Below are 22,329 nucleotides of genomic sequence, written 5' to 3' on the forward strand. Positions count from 1 at the left end.
TTATAGTCCACATCAACTGGTATTTGGTCAAAATCCTAATCTTCCCAATGTATTGGTAAATGAGCTACCTGCACTAGAGTGAGCACAAGAGTAGGAGAACACATATCAGCTCTGCATGCCTCAAGGAAGGCTTTCACTGAAGTCGAATGTTCAGAGAGGATAAGAAGGGCATTAAGAAAACAGCTTAGACACACAGATGAAAAATATGAGACAGGAGAAAAGGTTTACTATAAACGAGGAGATAGTGCAGAGTGGAAGGGACCAGGAGTGGTGATTGGTCAAGATGGAGCTGTTGTGTTTGGAAGACATGGAGGTATTCTAGTTAGAGTTCATCATTCACGACTTGATAAGGTGCACACACAGATTAAAGACAAGGAAATGACACAAAGTAAAGTTCACACTGAAACAGGATGTGAAAAACATGAAGAGAACATAACCGCTGATAGTGACACAGATGCTTTACACATACCATCATGTGGCTCAGATAATGAAAAAAACACAGACAGTGAAAGTGAACACGACAGTGATGGAGAGGGAAACACAAGTGAAGGTGTAATTCAAAGTGATGCACCTCAAATGAATCACAGTGCCTGTGATAACCTTCTCCCTGCTTCTAATGTGAAGTTAAAAACGGGACAGATTGTAACTTTTGTGAAAAGAGATACAAGTGTAACATGTAGGGCTAAAGTACTCAGTAGAGCAGGTAAAGCAACAGGAAGCTATAAAACCTGGTATAATGTGCAGCATATTGAGCCGGATGGCAGTACTGGACTAAAAGAGGCTGTTGACATGTGGTGTGTACAGCATCTTAACACTGAGTCAGCTGTCGGGGAGGCTGATGTACTCATAACAAAAGACATCTCATTTGATGCAGCCAAACAGGCAGAGATAGAAAGCTGGAAAAGCAATAATGTTTTTGAAAATACAGGACAAAAGTGTATCTCCACTAGGTGGGTCTGTAGTCTCAAAGAAAGTAACACTGGTATTGTACCCAAAGCCAGACTTGTAGCAAGGGGGTTTGAAGAACTTTATTTAAAAAAAATCTACAAAAAGATTCACCAACCTGTGCTTCTGAATCTCTACGGCTATTGCTAAGTGTCATTTGTCAAAATCATTGGAAAGTCCATTCCATGGACATTAAGTCTGCCTTTTTACAGGGTATGGAGTTGTCGAGAGACATTTATGTCCACCTTCCTCCAGAAGCTAACTGTAAGGGGGTTATTTGGAAACTAAAGAAGTGTGTGTATGGGCTTGCTGATGCATCTCTCTATTCATACAACAAGGTGAAGGAAATCATGCTGAGCACAGGTGGTAAAGTGTCACAGGTAGACCCAGCAGTATTTTATTGGCTGGAGGATGAAAACACAGTGACAGGTGTACTCGCATGTCATGTAGATGATTTTATGTGGGCAGGCTCATCAAACTTTTCAGAAAATGTCATCCCTAAACTGAAGTCTGAGTTCCAAGTGGGACGTGAGGAACATGACAATTTCTGCTATTTGGGAATGGATATTGAAACTGTTAATGATTGTGTAGAGTTGCATCAGCACAGCTACATTGAAAGTCTGCACCCCATTCACTTACAGCCAGTCCGTGCTCTAGAAAGAGATGCTCCTCTTAATGAAACAGAAAAAGAACAACTCAGATCAAAAATAGGACAGATACTCTGGGTTGCAAAACAGACAAGACCTGACGTAATGTTTGATTCTTGTGGTCTGGCCTCTAGTCTAAAGAATGCGACTGTGCAATCAATTCACAATGCTAATAAGTTAGCTCGTAAACTTAAAGCTGAAAAAGTGACTTTAAAATGTCAACATTTGGGAAATGATAGTGCCTTAAACCTAACTGTATTCAGCGATGCTTCATTGGGAAATCTTCCTGATGGAGGTACACAAGGGGGCATGTTGATCACCCCAATGGGAAAAGGAGGTAAATTCTCCCCCCTTTTCTGGCAGTCCAAGAGAATTCGACGTGTGGTGCGAAGCACCCTTGCCGGAGAAACTCTGGCCATGTCGGATGGAATAGACAATGCAGTGTTTCTTGCCAGCCTCTATTCTGAGCTCACTACTGGCACCGCTGGTCTAAATGCTCCAGCGTTACTTTGTGTGACTGATAATCATTCTCTCTATGATGCTCTTCGATCAACAAAACAGGCAACAGAGAAAAGGCTTCGGTTAGATATAAGTGGCATCAAAGAACTTATTCACAAGAAAAAAATACAAAAGGTACTCTGGTCAGCAACAAAAGCTCAACTGGCTGACTGTCTTACGAAAAAGGGGGCATCACCCTTGATGCTTTTGAAAGAATTGAGTGAAGGAAAATGGGTTCTTACCTAAGTTGATTGTATTGTTTCTGTTGTTTAAAAAGACATGTATTTGTTCTTAACAAACATGTGCTATTTATTTTTTTTATATAAAAGATAGGGAGATTGTTAACATGTTTCTCCATATACTGGGTTAACGCATGCACAGTGTTTATGGGCAGAATACGGAGTTAACACATGCACAGTGTTTATGGGCAGGATACGGAGTTAACACATGCACAGTGTTTATGGGCAGGATACGGAGTTAACACATGCACAGTGTTTATGGGCAGGATACGGAGTTAACACATGCACAGTGTTTATGGGCAGGATACGGAGTTAACACATGCACAGTGTTGATGGGCAGGATACGGAGTTAACACATGCACAGTGTTTATGGGCAGGATACGGAGTTAACACATGCACAGTGTTTATGGGCAGGATACGGAGTTAACACATGCACAGTGTTTATGGGCAGGATACGGAGTTAACACATGCACAGTGTTTATGGGCAGGATACGGAGTTAACACATGCACAGTGTTTATGGGCAGGATACGGAGTTAACACATGCACAGTGTTTATGGGCAGGATACGGAGTTAACACATGCACAGTGTTTATGGGCAGGATACGGAGTTAACGCATGCACAGTGTTGATGGGCAGGATACGGAGTTAACACATGCGCAGTGTTTATGGGCAGGATACGGAGTTAACACATGCACAGTGTTTATGGGCAGGATACGGAGTTAACACATGCGCAGTGTTTATGGGCAGGATACGGAGTTAACACATGCGCAGTGTTTATGGGCAGGATACGGAGTTAACACATGCACAGTGTTTATGGGCAGGATACGGAGTTAACACATGCACAGTGTTTATGGGCAGGATACGGAGTTAACACATGCACAGTGTTTATGGGCAGGATACGGAGTTAACACATGCACAGTGTTTATGGGCAGAATACGGAGTTAACACATGCACAGTGTTTATGGGCAGGATACGGAGTTAACACATGCACAGTGTTTATGGGCAGGATACGGAGTTAACACATGCACAGTGTTTATGGGCAGGATACGGAGTTAACACATGCACAGTGTTTATGGGCAGGATACGGAGTTAACACATGCACAGTGTTTATGGGCAGGATACGGAGTTAACACATGCACAGTGTTTATGGGCAGGATACGGAGTTAACACATGCACAGTGTTTATGGGCAGGATACGGAGTTAACACATGCACAGTGTTTATGGGCAGAATACGGAGTTAACACATGCACAGTGTTTATGGGCAGGATACGGAGTTAACACATGCACAGTGTTTATGGGCAGGATACGGAGTTAACACATGCACAGTGTTTATGGGCAGGATACGGAGTTAACACATGCACAGTGTTTATGGGCAGGATACGGAGTTAACACATGCACAGTGTTTATGGGCAGGATACGGAGTTAACACATGCACAGTGTTTATGGGCAGGATACGGAGTTAACACATGCACAGTGTTTATGGGCAGGATACGGAGTTAACACATGCACAGTGTTTATGGGCAGGATACGGAGTTAACACATGCACAGTGTTTATGGGCAGGATACGGAGTTAACACATGCACAGTGTTGATGGGCAGGATACGGAGTTAACACATGCACAGTGTTGATGGGCAGGATACGGAGTTAACACATGCACAGTGTTTATGGGCAGGATACGGAGTTAACACATGCACAGTGTTTATGGGCAGGATACGGAGTTAACACATGCACAGTGTTTATGGGCAGGATACGGAGTTAACACATGCACAGTGTTTATGGGCAGGATACGGAGTTAACACATGCACAGTGTTTATGGGCAGGATACGGAGTTAACACATGCACAGTGTTTATGGGCAGGATACGGAGTTAACACATGCACAGTGTTTATGGGCAGGATACGGAGTTAACACATGCGCAGTGTTTATGGGCAGGATACGGAGTTAACACATGCACAGTGTTTATGGGCAGGATACGGAGTTAACACATGCACAGTGTTTATGGGCAGGATACGGAGTTAACACATGCACAGTGTTTATGGGCAGGATACGGAGTTAACACATGCACAGTGTTTATGGGCAGGATACGGAGTTAACACATGCGCAGTGTTTATGGGCAGGATACGGAGTTAACACATGCGCAGTGTTTATGGGCAGGATACGGAGTTAACACATGCGCAGTGTTTATGGGCAGGATACGGAGTTAACACATGCACAGTGTTTATGGGCAGGATACGGAGTTAACACATGCACAGTGTTTATGGGCAGGATACGGAGTTAACACATGCACAGTGTTTATGGGCAGGATACGGAGTTAACACATGCACAGTGTTTATGGGCAGGATACGGAGTTAACGCATGCACAGTGTTTATGGGCAGGATACGGAGTTAACGCATGCACAGTGTTGATGGGCAGGATACGGAGTTAACACATGCGCAGTGTTTATGGGCAGGATACGGAGTTAACACATGCACAGTGTTTATGGGCAGGATACGGAGTTAACACATGCACAGTGTTTATGGGCAGGATACGGAGTTAACACATGCACAGTGTTTATGGGCAGGATACGGAGTTAACACATGCACAGTGTTTATGGGCAGGATACGGAGTTAACACATGCACAGTGTTTATGGGCAGGATACGGAGTTAACACATGCACAGTGTTTATGGGCAGGATACGGAGTTAACACATGCACAGTGTTTATGGGCAGGATACGGAGTTAACACATGCACAGTGTTTATGGGCAGGATACGGAGTTAACACATGCACAGTGTTTATGGGCAGGATACGGAGTTAACGCATGCACAGTGTTTATGGGCAGGATACGGAGTTAACGCATGCACAGTGTTGATGGGCAGGATACGGAGTTAACGCATGCGCAGTGTTTATGGGCAGGATACGGAGTTAACACATGCGCAGTGTTTATGGGCAGGATACGGAGTTAACACATGCGCAGTGTTTATGGGCAGGATACGGAGTTAACACATGCGCAGTGTTTATGGGCAGGATACGGAGTTAACACATGCACAGTGTTTATGGGCAGGATACGGAGTTAACACATGCACAGTGTTTATGGGCAGGATACGGAGTTAACACATGCACAGTGTTTATGGGCAGGATACGGAGTTAACGCATGCACAGTGTTTATGGGCAGGATACGGAGTTAACGCATGCACAGTGTTTATGGGCAGGATACGGAGTTAACGCATGCACAGTGTTGATGGGCAGGATACAGAGTTAACACATGCACAGTGTTTATGGGCAGGATACGGAGTTAACACATGCACAGTGTTTATGGGCAGGATACGGAGTTAACACATGCACAGTGTTTATGGGCAGGATACGGAGTTAACGCATGCACAGTGTTGATGGGCAGGATACGGAGTTAACACATGCGCAGTGTTTATGGGCAGGATACGGAGTTAACACATGCACAGTGTTTATGGGCAGGATACGGAGTTAACACATGCACAGTGTTTATGGGCAGGATACGGAGTTAACACATGCACAGTGTTTATGGGCAGGATACGGAGTTAACACATGCACAGTGTTTATGGGCAGGATACGGAGTTAACACATGCACAGTGTTTATGGGCAGGATACGGAGTTAACACATGCACAGTGTTTATGGGCAGGATACGGAGTTAACACATGCACAGTGTTTATGGGCAGGATACGGAGTTAACACATGCACAGTGTTTATGGGCAGGATACGGAGTTAACACATGCACAGTGTTTATGGGCAGGATACGGAGTTAACACATGCACAGTGTTTATGGGCAGGATACGGAGTTAACACATGCACAGTGTTTATGGGCAGGATACGGAGTTAACACATGCACAGTGTTTATGGGCAGGATACGGAGTTAACACATGCACAGTGTTTATGGGCAGGATACGGAGTTAACACATGCACAGTGTTTATGGGCAGGATACGGAGTTAACACATGCACAGTGTTGATGGGCAGGATACGGAGTTAACACATGCACAGTGTTGATGGGCAGGATACGGAGTTAACACATGCACAGTGTTTATGGGCAGGATACGGAGTTAACACATGCACAGTGTTTATGGGCAGGATACGGAGTTAACACATGCACAGTGTTTATGGGCAGGATACGGAGTTAACACATGCACAGTGTTTATGGGCAGGATACGGAGTTAACACATGCACAGTGTTTATGGGCAGGATACGGAGTTAACACATGCACAGTGTTTATGGGCAGGATACGGAGTTAACACATGCACAGTGTTGATGGGCAGGATACGGAGTTAACACATGCACAGTGTTGATGGGCAGGATACGGAGTTAACACATGCACAGTGTTTATGGGCAGGATACGGAGTTAACACATGCACAGTGTTTATGGGCAGGATACGGAGTTAACACATGCACAGTGTTTATGGGCAGGATACGGAGTTAACACATGCACAGTGTTTATGGGCAGGATACGGAGTTAACACATGCACAGTGTTTATGGGCAGGATACGGAGTTAACACATGCACAGTGTTTATGGGCAGGATACGGAGTTAACACATGCACAGTGTTTATGGGCAGGATACGGAGTTAACACATGCACAGTGTTTATGGGCAGGATACGGAGTTAACACATGCACAGTGTTTATGGGCAGGATACGGAGTTAACACATGCACAGTGTTTATGGGCAGGATACGGAGTTAACACATGCACAGTGTTTATGGGCAGGATACGGAGTTAACACATGCACAGTGTTTATGGGCAGGATACGGAGTTAACGCATGCACAGTGTTGATGGGCAGGATACGGAGTTAACACATGCGCAGTGTTTATGGGCAGGATACGGAGTTAACACATGCGCAGTGTTTATGGGCAGGATACGGAGTTAACACATGCACAGTGTTTATGGGCAGGATACGGAGTTAACACATGCACAGTGTTTATGGGCAGGATACGGAGTTAACACATGCACAGTGTTTATGGGCAGGATACGGAGTTAACACATGCACAGTGTTTATGGGCAGGATACGGAGTTAACACATGCACAGTGTTTATGGGCAGGATACGGAGTTAACACATGCACAGTGTTTATGGGCAGGATACGGAGTTAACAGCATGCACAGTGTTTATGGCAGGATACGGAGTTACACATGCACAGTGTTTATGGGCAGGATACGGAGTTAACACATGCACAGTGTTTATGGGCAGGATACGGAGTTAACGCATGCACAGTGTTGATGGGCAGGATACGGAGTTAACACATGCACAGTGTTGATGGGCAGGATACGGAGTTAACACATGCACAGTGTTTATGGGCAGGATACGGAGTTAACACATGCACAGTGTTTATGGGCAGGATACGGAGTTAACACATGCACAGTGTTTATGGGCAGGATACGGAGTTAACACATGCACAGTGTTTATGGGCAGGATACGGAGTTAACACATGCACAGTGTTTATGGGCAGGATACGGAGTTAACACATGCACAGTGTTTATGGGCAGGATACGGAGTTAACACATGCACAGTGTTTATGGGCAGGATACGGAGTTAACACATGCACAGTGTTGATGGGCAGGATACGGAGTTAACACATGCACAGTGTTGATGGGCAGGATACGGAGTTAACACATGCACAGTGTTTATGGGCAGGATACGGAGTTAACACATGCACAGTGTTTATGGGCAGGATACGGAGTTAACACATGCACAGTGTTTATGGGCAGGATACGGAGTTAACACATGCACAGTGTTTATGGGCAGGATACGGAGTTAACACATGCACAGTGTTTATGGGCAGGATACGGAGTTAACACATGCACAGTGTTTATGGGCAGGATACGGAGTTAACACATGCACAGTGTTTATGGGCAGGATACGGAGTTAACACATGCACAGTGTTTATGGGCAGGATACGGAGTTAACACATGCACAGTGTTTATGGGCAGGATACGGAGTTAACACATGCACAGTGTTTATGGGCAGGATACGGAGTTAACACATGCACAGTGTTTATGGGCAGGATACGGAGTTAACACATGCACAGTGTTTATGGGCAGGATACGGAGTTAACGCATGCACAGTGTTGATGGGCAGGATACGGAGTTAACACATGCGCAGTGTTTATGGGCAGGATACGGAGTTAACACATGCACAGTGTTTATGGGCAGGATACGGAGTTAACACATGCGCAGTGTTTATGGGCAGGATACGGAGTTAACACATGCGCAGTGTTTATGGGCAGGATACGGAGTTAACACATGCACAGTGTTTATGGGCAGGATACGGAGTTAACACATGCACAGTGTTTATGGGCAGGATACGGAGTTAACACATGCACAGTGTTTATGGGCAGGATACGGAGTTAACACATGCACAGTGTTTATGGGCAGGATACGGAGTTAACGCATGCACAGTGTTTATGGGCAGGATACGGAGTTAACGCATGCACAGTGTTTATGGGCAGGATACGGAGTTAACACATGCACAGTGTTTATGGGCAGGATACGGAGTTAACACATGCACAGTGTTTATGGGCAGGATACGGAGTTAACACATGCACAGTGTTTATGGGCAGGATACGGAGTTAACACATGCACAGTGTTTATGGGCAGGATACGGAGTTAACACATGCACAGTGTTTATGGGCAGGATACGGAGTTAACGCATGCACAGTGTTTATGGGCAGGATACGGAGTTAACACATGCACAGTGTTTATGGGCAGGATACGGAGTTAACACATGCACAGTGTTTATGGGCAGGATACGGAGTTAACGCATGCACAGTGTTGATGGGCAGGATACGGAGTTAACACATGCGCAGTGTTTATGGGCAGGATACGGAGTTAACACATGCACAGTGTTTATGGGCAAGATACGGAGTTAACACATGCACAGTGTTGATGGGCAGGATACGGAGTTAACACATGCGCAGTGTTTATGGGCAGGATACGGAGTTAACACATGCACAGTGTTTATGGGCAGGATACGGAGTTAACACATGCACAGTGTTTATGGGCAGGATACGGAGTTAACACATGCACAGTGTTTATGGGCAAGATACGGAGTTAACACATGCACAGTGTTGATGGGCAGGATACGGAGTTAACACATGCACAGTGTTTATGGGCAGGATACGGAGTTAACACATGCACAGTGTTTATGGGCAGGATACGGAGTTAACGCATGCACAGTGTTTATGGGCAGGATACGGAGTTAACACATGCACAGTGTTTATGGGCAGGATACGGAGTTAACACATGCACAGTGTTTATGGGCAGGATACGGAGTTAACACATGCACAGTGTTTATGGGCAGGATACGGAGTTAACACATGCACAGTGTTTATGGGCAGGATACGGAGTTAACGCATGCACAGTGTTTATGGGCAGGATACGGAGTTAACGCATGCGCAGTGTTGATGGGCAGGATACGGAGTTAACACATGCGCAGTGTTTATGGGCAGGATACGGAGTTAACACATGCACAGTGTTTATGGGCAGGATACGGAGTTAACACATGCACAGTGTTTATGGGCAGGATACGGAGTTAACACATGCACAGTGTTTATGGGCAGGATACGGAGTTAACACATGCACAGTGTTTATGGGCAGGATACGGAGTTAACACATGCACAGTGTTTATGGGCAGGATACGGAGTTAACACATGCACAGTGTTTATGGGCAGGATACGGAGTTAACACATGCACAGTGTTTATGGGCAGGATACGGAGTTAACACATGCACAGTGTTTATGGGCAGGATACGGAGTTAACACATGCACAGTGTTGATGGGCAGGATACGGAGTTAACACATGCACAGTGTTTATGGGCAGGGTACGGAGTTAACACATGCACAGTGTTTATGGGCAGGATACGGAGTTAACGCATGCACAGTGTTTATGGGCAGGATACGGAGTTAACACATGCGCAGTGTTTATGGGCAGGATACGGAGTTAACACATGCGCAGTGTTTATGGGCAGGATACGGAGTTAACACATGCACAGTGTTTATGGGCAGGATACGGAGTTAACACATGCACAGTGTTTATGGGCAGGATACGGAGTTAACACATGCACAGTGTTTATGGGCAGGATACGGAGTTAACACATGCACAGTGTTGATGGGCAGGATACGGAGTTAACACATGCACAGTGTTTATGGGCAGGATACGGAGTTAACACATGCACAGTGTTTATGGGCAGGATACGGAGTTAACACATGCACAGTGTTTATGGGCAGGATACGGAGTTAACACATGCACAGTGTTTATGGGCAGGATACGGAGTTAACACATGCACAGTGTTTATGGGCAGGATACGGAGTTAACACATGCACAGTGTTGATGGGCAGGATACGGAGTTAACACATGCACAGTGTTTATGGGCAGGATACGGAGTTAACACATGCACAGTGTTTATGGGCAGGATACGGAGTTAACACATGCACAGTGTTTATGGGCAGGATACGGAGTTAACACATGCACAGTGTTTATGGGCAGGATACGGAGTTAACACATGCGCAGTGTTTATGGGCAGGATACGGAGTTAACACATGCACAGTGTTTATGGGCAGGATACGGAGTTAACACATGCACAGTGTTTATGGGCAGGATACGGAGTTAACACATGCACAGTGTTTATGGGCAGGATACGGAGTTAACGCATGCACAGTGTTTATGGGCAGGATACGGAGTTAACACATGCACAGTGTTTATGGGCAGGATACGGAGTTAACACATGCACAGTGTTTATGGGCAGGATACGGAGTTAACGCATGCGCAGTGTTTATGGGCAGGATACGGAGTTAACACATGCACAGTGTTTATGGGCAGGATACGGAGTTAACACATGCACAGTGTTGATGGGCAGGATACGGAGTTAACACATGCGCAGTGTTTATGGGCAGGATACGGAGTTAACACATGCGCAGTGTTTATGGGCAGGATACGGAGTTAACACATGCACAGTGTTTATGGGCAGGATACGGAGTTAACACATGCACAGTGTTGATGGGCAGGATACGGAGTTAACACATGCACAGTGTTTATGGGCAGGATACGGAGTTAACACATGCACAGAGTTTATGGGCAGGATACGGAGTTAACACATGCACAGAGTTTATGGGCAGGATACGGAGTTAACACATGCACAGTGTTTATGGGCAGGATACGGAGTTAACACATGCACAGTGTTTATGGGCAGGATACGGAGTTAACGCATGCACAGTGTTTATGGGCAGGATACGGAGTTAACGCATGCACAGTGTTTATGGGCAGGATACGGAGTTAACACATGCACAGTGTTTATGGGCAGGATACGGAGTTAACACATGCACAGTGTTTATGGGCAGGATACGGAGTTAACACATGCACAGTGTTTATGGGCAGGATACGGAGTTAACACATGCACAGTGTTTATGGGCAGGATACGGAGTTAACACATGCACAGTGTTTATGGGCAGGATACGGAGTTAACGCATGCACAGTGTTTATGGGCAGGATACGGAGTTAACACATGCACAGTGTTTATGGGCAGGATACGGAGTTAACGCATGCACAGTGTTTATGGGCAGGATACGGAGTTAACACATGCGCAGTGTTTATGGGCAGGATACGGAGTTAACACATGCGCAGTGTTTATGGGCAGGATACGGAGTTAACACATGCACAGTGTTTATGGGCAGGATACGGAGTTAACACATGCACAGTGTTTATGGGCAGGATACGGAGTTAACACATGCACAGTGTTTATGGGCAGGATACGGAGTTAACACATGCACAGTGTTTATGGGCAGGATACGGAGTTAACACATGCACAGTGTTTATGGGCAGGATACGGAGTTAACACATGCACAGTGTTTATGGGCAGGATACGGAGTTAACACATGCACAGTGTTTATGGGCAGGATACGGAGTTAACACATGCACAGTGTTTATGGGCAGGATACGGAGTTAACACATGCACAGTGTTTATGGGCAGGATACGGAGTTAACGCATGCGCAGTGTTGATGGGCGGGAAGGAAAAAGTGTTTACGGTTTTTCCTCTGTGCAGCAGTTGATTAAAAGTTGTGAATCAGAATAGACGCGTGTTTATTCACCCATATTTAACAACCACCACCATGCTTGACGGTGGGCATGGTGTTCCTTGGATTCAAGGCCTCACCTTTTCTCCTCCAAACATACTGCTAGGTATTGTGACCAAACAGCTCCTTTTTTTTTTTTCATCTGACATCACATGGACAAAGATAAGACTTTCTGGAGGAAAGTTCTGTGGTCAGATGAAACAAAAATTGAGCTGTTTGGCCACAATACCCAGCAATATGTTTGGAGGAGAAAAGGTTAGGCCTTCAATCCCAGGAAGACCATGCTAACCGTCAAGCGTAGTGGTGGTAATATTATACTCTGGGCCTGTTTTTCTGTAAATGGAACTGCTGCTTTACAGAGAGTAAATGGGACAATGAAAAAGAAGGATTACCTCCAAATTTTTCAGGACAACCTAAAATCATCAGCCAGGAGGTTGGGTCTTGGGCACAGTTGGGTGTTCCAACAGGACAATGACCCCAAACACACCTCAAAAGTGGTAAAGGAATGGCTAAATCGTGTTAGAATGAAGGTTTTAGAATGGCCTTCCCAAAGTCCTGACTTAAACGTGTGGACAATGCTGAAGAAAAAAGTCCATGTCAGAACTGCACCAATTTTGTCAAGAGGAATGGTCAAAAATTCAAGCAGAAGCTTGTGGGTGGCGACCAAAAGCACCTTATTGCAGTGAAACTTGCCAAGGAACATGTAAGCAAATATTAACATTGCTGTATGTACACTTTTGACCCAGCACATTTGCTCACATGTACAGTAGACCCATAATAAATTCATAAAAGAAGCAAACTTCATAAATGTTTTTAGTGAGCAACAAGTATGTGCTCCAATCACTACATCACAAACACATAAGGGTTGTAGAAATGATTGCAAACTGAAGTCAGCCATGACATGATGTTCTTTACACGTGTATGTAAACTTTTGAGCACGACTGTACATGAAGACAGACACGCTCAAGGGATTGCGCTCTCTATTTTGCTCATTTCAGAGACTCTGGGCAGGAGTTAAGTAGATGAGGTTTGCACATGTTTGAATACACACAAACCTTTAGTAGATCAGGCCCTTGATGTTCATGATCATGAGCACTCATCAAAAGTTGGCTGTGATACTTTCTATTGCGTGCGCTTACACCAGTATCAAGTTACTCCTGACGGAGGGAAGCTTTTATTTCCCTGCTAAACTTGTAACAGGTGTCTACATCACACCTTCAAACAGCAAGTTTGCAAGTTGACCCTTACAAAGATACCAACAATCCAGAATGTAACAGAAAGTCAATATTATATTGAATATAGCTGACATAAAGGTGTATAACAAAGATGAATCAGTCATAAATGATCGTCTTTGTGGGGGTAAACTTACAAAGTGTGCTTTGTTTATTGTTCTGGTTTCCAAGAAAGAGAAGATGCTTTACTTACCAGCTGCATGGTATTGGGCTGAAATGAAAGAGAAAGCAGGTGAAATTCACATCTCATGAATGCCGGCAGAGACTTGTTGGCGTCTTCCTGAAAGAGGAAACATTTGTGTCCCTCACCTTGTCTGCTTGGGCGACGCTTGATGATGAAGATGATGATGATGGGGGCCGCCAGGAGGAGCACCACAGCAAGGACCGCCAGCGTGGCAGTGACGCTCACGTTGCCTGTAGGTATGGTATGATTGATTTGTTTGACAAGTCACATCAGGTGCTTCCATTGACACTATTCAACATGTGTCTTTCTCACCTTCAGGGCTTGCGTTGCTCAGGATGCTTCTTCTCTCCAGCTTGGTGACCAGGTCCTCCTTCACGCCAGACAGCTGGAACACACATCCGTACTTGCCCTCCACCTCGGCCGTCACCTCCACTTTCAGCTCCACCGACAACTGGAAGGTTCCGTCGTGGTTGGGGAGCAGCTCTCCGTGCTCCACGTCCTCGAAGATCTGCTCGCCGTCTTTCGTCCAAAACAAGTCGGCTCGGTCGGGGTAGAAACCTGTCGCCATGCAGGTGACCGGAGAGGATGGCGTCTTCTGGAGGAGGAACACCTTTGGAAGCTCTGCCCAGGAAGTGACGTGGGAATGGAGGATGACGTGGACAGAAGATGGAGGTAAAGATGTAACAAATGAAGGTAAGGATGGAACAAAAGGTAAAGGAGAAAATGAAGTTAAGATGGCAAAAAAAAAGGAGAGAATGGAGGTAAAGATGGAGAAAAAAAAGGAAAAAATGAAGGTAAAAAGAAAGAGAAAAGGTGAGCATGAAGTTAAAGATGGAGAGAAAAGGAGAGAATGGAGGTAAAGATGGGGAGAACAAGAGATAAGGGAGGTACAGATGGAGCAAATGAAGGTAAAAAAGGAGAGGGAAGGAGAAAATTAAGGTGAAGAAGAAGAGAAAAGGAGAGAATGAAGGTAAAGATGAGGTGAAGAGGCAATAATGAAGTTAAAGATGGAGAGAAAAGAGAATAAAGGTATAAATGGAAAGAATGGAGGTAAAGATGGATAGAAAAGGAGAGAGTGGAGGCAAAAATGGAGAGAAGAACATGGAGGTAAAGATGGAGAGAAATTGAGAGAATGGACGTGAAGGAGAGATAAGGCGAGAATGAAGTTAAAGATAAAGAGAAAATGAGAGAAAGCAGGTAAAGATGGAGAGAATTGTCATAAAGATTGAGAGAAAGGTTGAGAATAAAAGTAAAAATGGAGAGACATTGAGAGAATGGGGTAAAGAAGGAGAGAGAAGGCGAGAATGAAGTTAAAGATAAAGAGAAAAGGAGAGAAAGAAGGTAAAGATGAAGAGAATTGACATAAAGATTGAGAGAAAGGTTGAGAATAAAAGTAAAAATGGGGAGAAAAGGAGGAAAATAGATAGAAAAGGAGAGAAATAAGGTAAAAATGGAGACACAATGGGAGAAAGAAGATAAAGATGGAAAAAAATGAGAGAATGAATGTAAAGAAGGAGAGAGAAGGAGAAAATGGAAGTAAAGATGGAGAGAAAAGGAGGGAATGGAGGTCAAGATGGAGAGAATTGACAAAGATTGAGAGAAAAGTTGAGAATAAAAGTAAAAATGGGGAGAAAAGGAGGAAGATGGAAAGAAAAGGAGAGAACGAAGGTCAAAACAGATAGAAAATGAGAGAGAGAAGGTAAAGATGGAGACAAAAGGGGAGAATGAAGGTAAAGATGGAAACAAAATGAGAGAATGAAGATAAAGAAGGAGAGGAGGAGAAATGGATGTAAGGATGGAGAAAAACGGAGAGAAAAAAGGTAAAGATGGGGAGAATAGGAGTGAATAAAGGTAAAGATGGATAGAAAAGGGGAGATTGGAGGTAAATATGGAGAGAAATGGAGAGCATGAAGGGAAAGATGGAAGAAAAGGATAGAAAGTGAGAATGAAGGTCAAGATGGAGAGAATGGACATAAAGATGGCGAGAAAAGGAAAGAATGCAGGTAAAGATGGAGAGAAAAGGAGAGAATGACGGTAAAAGATGGAGAGAAAAAGAGAATGACGGTAAGGATGGAGCGAATAAAGGCAAAGAAGGAGAAAATGAAGGTAAAGATGGAGAGAAAAGAGAAAGATTCAGAAAAAATTAGAAATGGAGGTAAAGATGGAGAGAATAGGAGCAAATAAAGGTAAAGATGGAGAAAAGGGGAGAAAATTGAAGTAAAGATGGAGGGAATTAAAGTAAAGAAAGAGGGAATGGAGGTCAAGATGGAGAGAAAAGGAGGTGAAGAGAAAAGAGTATGGAGAGAGAGAGAGAGTGTAATGTGAGTAATGTTCCTATAGGGGGAGTGCTAACATGTGAGAAGGTGAAAGTACAAGGTGTGCTTCTACCTGTTCTCATTAGGACCTTCTTCCCATACTCCACATACTTCTTCAAGTAAGAAGGACATAGCTCAGTGTAATAATACTTCTGGTAGTCTAGTATATGTGTGTCCTGGTCCCACTTGAGTTTGGTGGGGAAAGCTTGTTGTTTTGCTGCAGTCCATGTCCATGTCTTCATGTCCAACGATATGAAATCTTCTCCATCATAACTGTACTGCCTCCAACCTTTAACTTCATCAGTCTCATCATTCCATTCACATCCTGTCATCTCCTGGAAAGTGTGAACACCTGAGAGACACAAAGTGTTGTAAAGCAGAGTGAAACTAACACACAACATGTCTTGGTTGCAGCTTATTATGGGATGGACAGAGACAAGGTAATGTGTGTTTTTAATACACTACCAAAATATCAAATATAGTAGAATAGTAGAAAGTTCAACATAAACAAACCTCCAGTTTGGTTGAAACGCTTCATGGCTATTTCAATGTTGTCTTTGTAGACATGTTCTTTAACAACATTCTTCTCTGTTTCTATTTTCCAGTAGTTTGGATTCTCTGCTGTGATTTTGTTCATCCAGTCCTGTTTGGATTCTGCTTTCCTGATGTTGCTGTCATAGTAACTCACCTCAACTTCATCAACATAGCCAACCTCCACATACTCTGGGAAGTTTGGAACTTGAGAGCACGCGGTGGTGAAATACTGCAGCGTGTGAATCACTGAAAGACAAAACAACATTTGATTCTTGACTTTCATGTTGAACAATTCCTATTTGAAATGATGCTGTCTTCATTTCAACTTCAAACACGGCTGCTTCTCCCAGTAAACAATCACTTCCTGTTCCAGGAGACAATAACAGCGTGTGTCTTTGATGTCATGCATCTCACATTTCTACCTCACTTTAAGACCACACACATGAACAACTGCACTTATTTCAAGTGTCAAATAAATAGATGACATTATTGCCGGCAGAGAAGTGAAAGTTGTTTTTCCAGGTGAGGGGAAGTTCCAACTAGTGATGTCACTGCCAAAGCATGGAAATATAGCACCGCCTGATGGAATGTTGGCAATGGAATACAACAACAATATTATAATACTCTTCTTTTACATATTAGGACTATTACCAGTAAAAAAAACATTTAAGAATCATATTGAGTCACTTTTTAGACTTAAGAGTTCATCTTTCATGTTTTTTTCTTCTCTTTTATTGTAATTTGACGTGTGTACTGTTATTTTGTATTTTTATTTTTCCTTTCTTTTATTTGTAAATAGATGTGTGCATTATTATTTTACTTTGAACTTTTGAAAAGAGGATCCCCATTAGCCGTTTGTGCGTCGGCTAATGGGGATCCTCAATAAACAAACAATAATCCATCCATCCATTTCCTACCGCTTGTCCCTTTGGGGTCAATTATATCCATTATTTCACAATAATTCCCACCAATAAAGTGATTTTTGTGTACATTAAATACTTCTGATCTACATCTCATTTTATAACTGATACTACTGTTTGTTTCCTGGATTAATTATTGTTATTTTCCTATTTAAAAGTGAAACCGACGTTTGCGGAAATGCTAAAGTAAAAAGTTGGATGTATGTTGCTGTTAAAGTGAGACAACTTGAACAAGTTTGACTCGTTCAAAGTTTGAGCAACAAATGAAGATGCAAACTATTGACTGATGAGAAGAGAAGAGCGTCAATAATAATGAGAAGAAATAAGAGAGTATTTTGTATGGACTGAGCATGTAGGAATGAGGTGTATAAAGTTGTAAAGAAAGTGGACTTACCAGGCGTCACGCTGTGTGTTTGTACAACTAGGAGGAAGAAGCAAAGCAAGTTCATCATTAAATGTCACAAAAGTGCGGAAGTCCAGAAAAAAACAAAGTTTCTAGTTTTAATCCTCAGAGAAAAGCAAGGCGACGACAACTTACTTGACGAGTAAACATGAAATGGACGCCAAGGCGGAAACCAGCTTTTATATCAAATCTCCCCTGAGCCAATGAGAATTGTACACGTCATTGTCACCAGGTAAGCTGGTTTGCTTTGCGCACACATTTGCTAACGGCTGATTTCGGGGAAATCACGTGACTTGAAATCACTTCCTGGAGGAGGATAGAAATATTTGACAGCAAGGCAGTTCCTCCACTGCAGCTAACACATGAATATTAACTCCATAAAAGTCATGTCATCATCACAAGAATAAAAGTGTCGGAGGTGATGTCATGTTTCTTGAAGCAGCTTTATTATAATACACACATAATAAATTAGAAACAAATACACAAAAACAAGTGATATTGTAGGGTCTAAGCGTTTAAAACACTCTTTTAAAAGGACAAAAAACAATGACCTATCACTTTTGTTTTATTTTCAATTGTTTGTGTTTTTGTAATAATTGAACATACATATACAATGCACACACACATCAAGGCACTTTCAACACAACACCATTCAATATTTTATAGCAAGTTCAACAATTACATGGGAATATAAAATACATCAAATTAAATACAATGCTCATACCAAGCAGACCTGGAACAATAAGACACAATACAAATGAGATTAAAATAAAAATATATATAAGTAAATACATTAAATAAAAACTGGGCTTGTTTAAAACAACTTTATTTCTCCAATAGAGATAATAATTTCAGGCTGTTTATCATTTTTACCATTTTCCAAAATGTCATTAATATTTTAATGTAGAAAATTGGGTTTCAGTTTAAGAAAGCGACTTTTGTGCTGGAAAAATGTAGCTTGCACGGGCTGGGTTGCATATGACGTCATACCGTTTGTTCTTCTTCGTGGCTTAATTGACACGATGGTCAAGCAGCTGGAGGCTAGAAATAAAAGAAGTGAGAGTGAGTGTAGAGTTTGAGCACAAAATGTGGTATAGCTGGGTTGCAATCACGTGACCTCGAGGCACATCTGGACACTTCCGGGTTTCAAACTATGGTCTAGTCTAGAGTCCCATTAGGCTTCTGTTTATTCACCTGAATCCGTGCAGAAAGCTTTAGCGACAAATATAAAAGCGATCATTAAAAAAATATATCTAAAATGGGATGGAGTGGATTTTTACACTCTTAATAAAAATATAGTTTTTAAAGATTTAAAGCATTTATGATCAGCAAGACGTTACTGCTCGCTGCGACCTCACTTCATGTGACACTCACAAGGATTTAGAGAAGAAAGCATTAGATGCACCAATGTCTTTACATCTGAGGGCTCCACTAATTAAACATTCATCCCTGAAAGACAAAGTTGGATTTATTGGTGCTGCCGAGATCGTGACGCTAATGAGGAAAAGGATAAGTTGGTTTGCAGTTGATTTCCTGCTACAAATATTAGTTTCATCTACAATTCATCGTTGGGACTTAAACTTACAATAAATGATACCAAAGATGTATTTTAATGATTCATTCATTTAATCACATCAAGGACTGTTTGTTACATTTGTTCACCTTCATAAATCATGTGCTGTGTGTTGATAACTGAAAATATGAAATGAAGAGGTACATTTTAATTGTTTCATCTTTTATTTAGGCATAAGGCATTTCAAGAAATACAATATTAATAACTTTATTTGTATATGTCAATAAGAATGTAAGATGAGGGTGCTAATGCACAATCTTATATATGTTCTCTTCTCTTATTATAAACAGGAGGCTGCAACAACAATGCCAACACACAGCAATTCCACTCAATCTACGCCAAGCTGGCTGTACACTGTGGCATTGAAGCCAGCAAAACTGGAAATGCCACAACTAAGATCCTCCCGATGACGAAGGACTCTGAGGACAGCATTCCAGGTGCCTTTAAGGTGGTGCCAAGAGTTCTTGTCCAGCACGACTATGCCAACTGGACGCCATCTCAGAACTGTCCGTGTCACATACATTGGTGGCTGGGTGGTAAGAAACATTCTCACCAGGCTAACGTGTCACACATGTAGATTTATCTTAGTTACACAAGTTCTCACACAGTCATACCACTTATTAAAATGAATAAACAATGGCGGACTTGTTATGTTTTCCATGAATATTCATGGTGTCAAGGTGTGCAAGTTGCAGCATGTACAAGTTGAACAATAGGGTCCCAGAATAGAGCCCTGAGGAACCCCACAGGTCATAGCCATTTGGTCAGAAACACCGTTACCAATTCTAAGAAGTGGATATTCCCACCCAGTTGTGTAACCTCTGTAATAAGATGGAATGGTCAACTGTGTCAAAGGCAGCCCTCAGGTCCAGCAGAACCAAGACTGAGACTTGTCCTGCATCTGTTTACAGGCAGACATCATTTGTCACCTTATCACTGTTTCAGTGCTGTGGTGGGACCTAAAGACTGATTGGAAAGTATCAAACACATTGTTGAACAGGAGAAAGTCACCAAGCTTTTGCTAGTGATGTACGGATCGATACTGAAATTTCAATACCAGCTCTTTATGCTCTAATATTGATTCTCAAGTCAAAATATTGATATTTTAGTTATTTGAGATCATGTATATCATTAACATGAACACAGTGTAAAGTTACTAAATCACTGAGATCTTGTCCAAATGAAACGTGATTGGTGGGAACTACTTTTTCTCCCGCAGAGGTAAGTACGTAGTGCAGCGGCACATTGTGCTGGGCTCAGTCTTTCAGAATTTGCGGCGAGTAAATTGTGTCAGTCAGTATTCTAAAACAGCAGGTGTATGTTTCCTTTTATGTAGACTATTTGAAGACACTTCATACAGAGTTGAATATAGACAGGATCATGCATTTAGAGCAGAATAACACTACTATTTGTTTCGCCCTCTGACTTTATATCATTTGAAGATGATTCCCCAAGATCAGCAGCACTCAAAACACACTACTTTTTAAATATTACCAGTTCCATTAAGTATACTTGTACAAAGTATCAGCATCGGACCCGTATTGCCGATACCAGCCTGGATATTACTTGTTATAGGTTCTGAATAAAAATCAGTGCTATTGCACATCACCAGATTTGGGAGACACCTTTTCCCAAAAATGTCAGGTTTGATATGGGCAGATGGTTGTTCAGCACTGTGGCATAAAGACTATTACTTTTACAATTACTAAGGTTGTGTAATAACCAGTGCGTATAAAATGATTGGTGTTTACGGCGGTCACTCACCCTGTCTGGTCAACACGTACGTGCAGAGAACACGTGCACACGTACAAAAGCAGTCCAAGAGAGGCCACAAACAATTTGCAATCATGTTATTGTTAAGATAGGATTTACATTTAATTGAACTATCCAAATGACTATTATTAGCTAACAACAGCCACATGTAATGCATGTGTTACGCAGGTATGTAGTTACATCATTACATCCAAATGACTATTATTAGCTAACAACAGCCACATGTAATGCATGTGTTACGCAGGTATGTAGTTACATCATTACATCCAAATGACTATTATTAGCTAACAACAGCCACATGTAATGCATGTGTTACGCAGGTATGTAGTTACATCATTACATCCAAATGACTATTATTAGCTAACAACAGCCACATGTAATGCATGTGTTACGCAGGTATGTAGTTACATCATTACATCCAAATGACTATTATTAGCTAACAACTAATGCATGTGTTACGCAGGTATGTAGTTACATCATTACATCCAAATGACTATTATTAGCTAACAACTAATGCATGTGTTACGCAGGTATGTAGTTACATCATTACATCCAAATGACTATTATTAGCTAACAACTAATGCGTGTGTTACGCAGGTATGTAGTTACATCATTACATCCAAATGACTATTATTAGCTAACAACAGCCACATGTAATGCATGTGTTACGCAGGTATGTAGTTACATCATTACATCCAAATGACTATTATTAGCTAACAACTAATGCATGTGTTACGCAGGTATGTAGTTACATCATTACATCCAAATGACTATTATTAGCTAACAACAGCCACATGTAATGCATGTGTTACGCAGGTATGTAGTTACATCATTACATCCAAATGACTATTATTAGCTAACAACAGCCACATGTAATGCATGTGTTACGCAGGTATGTAGTTACATCATTACATCCAAATGACTATTATTAGCTAACAACAGCCACATGTAATGCATGTGTTACGCAGGTATGTAGTTACATCATTACATCCAAATGACTATT

At 42.5% G+C, this 22,329-nt stretch overlaps 1 protein-coding gene across 3 annotated transcripts in view; it reads right to left on the bottom strand.

Annotated features, from left to right (window-relative positions):
* The window catches only part of LOC133546673 (major histocompatibility complex class I-related gene protein-like), a 30,180-nt gene extending 12,052 nt beyond the window's left edge, over positions 1-18,128 (bottom strand). For all 3 annotated transcript variants that reach the window (XM_061892459.1, XM_061892461.1, XM_061892460.1), the window contains exons 1-6: positions 17,972-18,128; positions 16,637-16,903; positions 16,197-16,475; positions 14,121-14,429; positions 13,934-14,038; positions 13,818-13,835 (exon numbers count right to left, since the gene is read on the bottom strand). In XM_061892459.1, coding sequence (XP_061748443.1) covers positions 13,818-13,835; positions 13,934-14,038; positions 14,121-14,429; positions 16,197-16,475; positions 16,637-16,903; positions 17,972-18,029 — 1,036 coding nt within the window. In that variant the 5' untranslated portion in view covers positions 18,030-18,128. The remainder of the gene's footprint in view (positions 1-13,817; positions 13,836-13,933; positions 14,039-14,120; positions 14,430-16,196; positions 16,476-16,636; positions 16,904-17,971) is intronic.
* Positions 18,129-22,329: the final 4,201 nt, after the last annotated feature.

Source organism: Nerophis ophidion, unplaced genomic scaffold (genome assembly GCF_033978795.1).
Source record: "Nerophis ophidion isolate RoL-2023_Sa unplaced genomic scaffold, RoL_Noph_v1.0 HiC_scaffold_36, whole genome shotgun sequence".
In the NCBI taxonomy this organism is placed as follows: Eukaryota; Metazoa; Chordata; class Actinopteri; order Syngnathiformes; family Syngnathidae; genus Nerophis; species Nerophis ophidion.